A 3,455-nucleotide genomic window follows, 5' to 3' on the forward strand; every position below is an offset into this window, starting at 1 on the left:
ACCAGACGGCAGAAAGCACATAATTTTTGTTTTCTTTATTTTATAAAAATGCTGTAACGTTTTTTTCGATGTATTACTCGTACTTTGTGAGCAAAAATGACGGATAATTTTAAATGGTTTCCAATGAAAAAAATGCAAGTGATCGCGCTGGTGCCTCGATGTCCTGCAAGCTTTAGCTTCCACTTTCTGCACAAACTATGCGCATATAGCGCACATTTATCTGTAATGTTTAAACTACCATTGTTTTATACTTGAACTGTTTTATATCTATAGATTTCATTTTAGACAAGTCGTGATGATTTGAGAAGGCAAACTGATCAAACAGACTATGATCAGTCTTCCGCTGGGCGCTGTTCGGTAAATATATATATATATTTAACGAATAAAAAATGCTCGAAGCGTTTTTCTAAATTAGCTAAATAAAAAACTAAACTAAATATAAACATTTTGCCATTACATACAAAACTGAACTATTTTATAGCTGAAACAGTAAGTTGTTTTGGGAGAAGGGGAAAATATATTTTTATCCCGTCTATTGCTTCACCATTATTTCGAGAATAAACCCAGCGTAAATATGCAAATGTCACTCCCAAAACATATCAGCTTGCATGTGCCGAAAAACGAAAGTTTCATACAAATTCTAAATGGATTATAGCCTGGAAAGTGCAAAGCACGCTCCCCTTATTATCACTAAAAGTTCATAGAGATCTCACAAAATTCCGTTATAATTAATAAAGCTCTCTAAACTACACAATTAATATTTTATTTACATCGCGTCTACACTCATACGATGATTCACGAGCGCACAAAACGGCACTTAATAAAAACCGATCAGGCGCTTTCAGCAGTGAGTGAATTCTGACAAGTGTTTCTAATTGTTCGGAAACAACAGATATGTCTGTGATTGGCTACATTGCCCAACGCTGCAAAAACACGTTGGATAGTTTGCCAGATCTTTAATTGCTTTGCTTTCATTTGAGGGTTATATAGCACCGTCTAGTTCCCAAGTACAACCGAGCCTAAGCTTGGCTAAAGCAGTTGCAGCGGGGCTGTCGAGGATTCCATGACTAACCCCCCTTGCCCCCCCCCTAATGTCGCCCATGTATATATATATATATATATATATACACACACACAGACAATTGCAGTCAAAAGTTTACATACACCTTGCAGAATCTGCAAAATGTTAATAATTTTATCAAAATAAGAGGGATCATACAAAATGCGTGTTATTTTTGTTTAGTACTGACCTGAATAAGATATTTCACATAAAAGACATTTACATATAGTCAATATAGTCCTTCTGAAGCATCAGTGAGTGTTTAAACCTTTTTTAATAGTTGGATATGAGTCCCTCAGCTGTCTTAAAATCATACAGTAATTCAGGGATTTTCAACTCTGGCCCTCAAGGTCCACTTTCCTGCAGAGTTTAGCTCCAACCTTGATCAAACTCACCTGCCTGTAACTTTCTAGTGATCCTGAAGGCCTTGATTAGCTTGTTCAGCTGTGTTTGATTAGGGTTGAAGCTAAACAGGAAAGTGGACCTTGAGAGCCAGAGTTGAGAAACCCAGGTACTTCTTGGTAAGGGTTCAAATACACAAAAATGCTGAAAAACCAAAGAATTTGTGGGACCTAAAGGATTTTTCTGAAGAACAGCAGGCAGTTTAACTGTTGAGGACAAACAAGGACCTCATGAACAACTATCACGAAACAAAAAAAAAAAAAATGCTGTGGATCATTCAAGTAACGACACAGTATTAACAATCAAGTGTATGTAAACTTTTGAACGGGGCAGTTTTATAAATTCAACTATTATTTTTTCTTGTGGACTATATGTAAACATCTTTAATGTGAAATATCTTATTCAGGTCAATACTAAACTAAAAACAACATGCATTTTGTATGATCCCTCTTATTTTGGTAAAATAATTAACATTTTGCAGATTTCGCAAGGTGTATGTAAACTTTTGACCTCAACTCAACATATATATAACATTTTGTGGTGGTGCTGTAAACAGAAAAACCTAAAGCTACACAGGTTAGTCAACCTCACTAATCAACCACACTAACTAGCCAACTACTCAACCATTTTGACATGGTAACAACACACCTCTCCACAACAAATCATCTGAGGTCAGCGAAGTAAAAAAACAACAACAACAGATGTGCTAAATAAAGAAATCGCTCAAGGGCAGATCACACATTAGACATTTCACACACATACACTGAGAAGGAAGACTTGATGTGTTTTGCTAACTGGCAGAAACACTGCTATTGGCTTTAAAACAAACTCTTTTTTAGAACGTGAGGGGGCAGTCTGTGCTGTCCTGCTAAACCAAAAGCCTACACGGCAGTGTGTATGTGTGTGTGTTTGTGTGTAAAATTTCAGAGTGTGCTGACTTTTGACAGTAACAGGCATTCTCTAAGGCTTTAGTGAACGTTCCTGCCGGCTCCAGACCTTATATAAAATGTGTGTGCAGAGTAGATGCTGAGGCAAAGGCTGGTCTCTTAGCATCTGCCTTTAGACTCAAAAGCACGGCTTAGAGCCAGCACCACACTCACTGTGAGATGTACACACACAAATGGAGCCAGTTACCGGGAAAACTGAATTATGTAGGAGACTGTGCGCATTGACCAGAAAATTTGAGTTTCCCGAAGCGTCACTACGTGAAATAAAATTCGATTAACACACAGACACACACACACACAAAACAGGGAGCATGGGCAACTTTACACCAAGACACTCAACTTTAGCATTACGACTAAGGCCGTAGCTTAACTAATATGTCTGGACTCTCTTATGGGATAATAGAAACAGGCTCACCGTTTCTCTTCTCCCTCTGATTGGTTTGGGTCCTGCTCCTTGGGCATGTGTTCCATTCACCTTATTTCCATCCAGCAGCCAATCATGTGAGACTGAGGCGGGCCCCACCCTCGAATGCACGCCTGTCATTCGCGGGTTGTGATGAGTCAGACAGTCATCGGACGGCTCTGCGGAGCGACGCTCGCAAACCAAGCCCACCGCACTCTCCAACTCAGACGGCCAGTGATAATGCAGCAATATGTGTGGAGGTCTGCGAAAAAACAGAGAATCAATATTAGTATGTGTGCTAAAATGTTTCATTTCAGGAGGAATGGGAAACTTTTGTTCTTTGGAAGGCAAAAGCATTGAGATATAATCCAATTCATCCAATTTCACTTTTAAATTGTATTTATAAAATAAAATAAATACTCCTGTATAATAACTCTAGTCTACATTCTAGTCTGAAACTGAGTGTTTTAGCTATCTGTCCCATGTGACATGCTTCCCATGAGCTCTCCAGAGCCTAGCCGGCTCACTGGAGACAGCAAGCGTACTTTATAGAAAACAACTCTGATTAGAAAGGCCCTAATCCCATCTCTTTCTTTACCACATACTCTGTGCAAACCCAGGAGCTCACGTGTGCCACCAGGCT

At 39.0% G+C, this 3,455-nt stretch overlaps 1 protein-coding gene across 1 annotated transcript in view; it reads right to left on the minus strand.

Moving 5' to 3' along the window:
- thrab (thyroid hormone receptor alpha b) overlaps positions 1 to 3,241 on the minus strand; it is a 32,182-nt gene extending 28,941 nt beyond the window's left edge. The window contains exon 1 of the mRNA XM_073828989.1: positions 2,825 to 3,241. Coding sequence (XP_073685090.1) covers positions 2,825 to 2,880 — 56 coding nt within the window. The 5' untranslated portion in view covers positions 2,881 to 3,241. The remainder of the gene's footprint in view (positions 1 to 2,824) is intronic.
- Between the last annotated feature and the right edge of the window lie 214 nt (positions 3,242 to 3,455).

This window comes from Garra rufa, chromosome 22, assembly GCF_049309525.1.
Source record: "Garra rufa chromosome 22, GarRuf1.0, whole genome shotgun sequence".
Classification (NCBI taxonomy): Eukaryota; Metazoa; Chordata; class Actinopteri; order Cypriniformes; family Cyprinidae; genus Garra; species Garra rufa.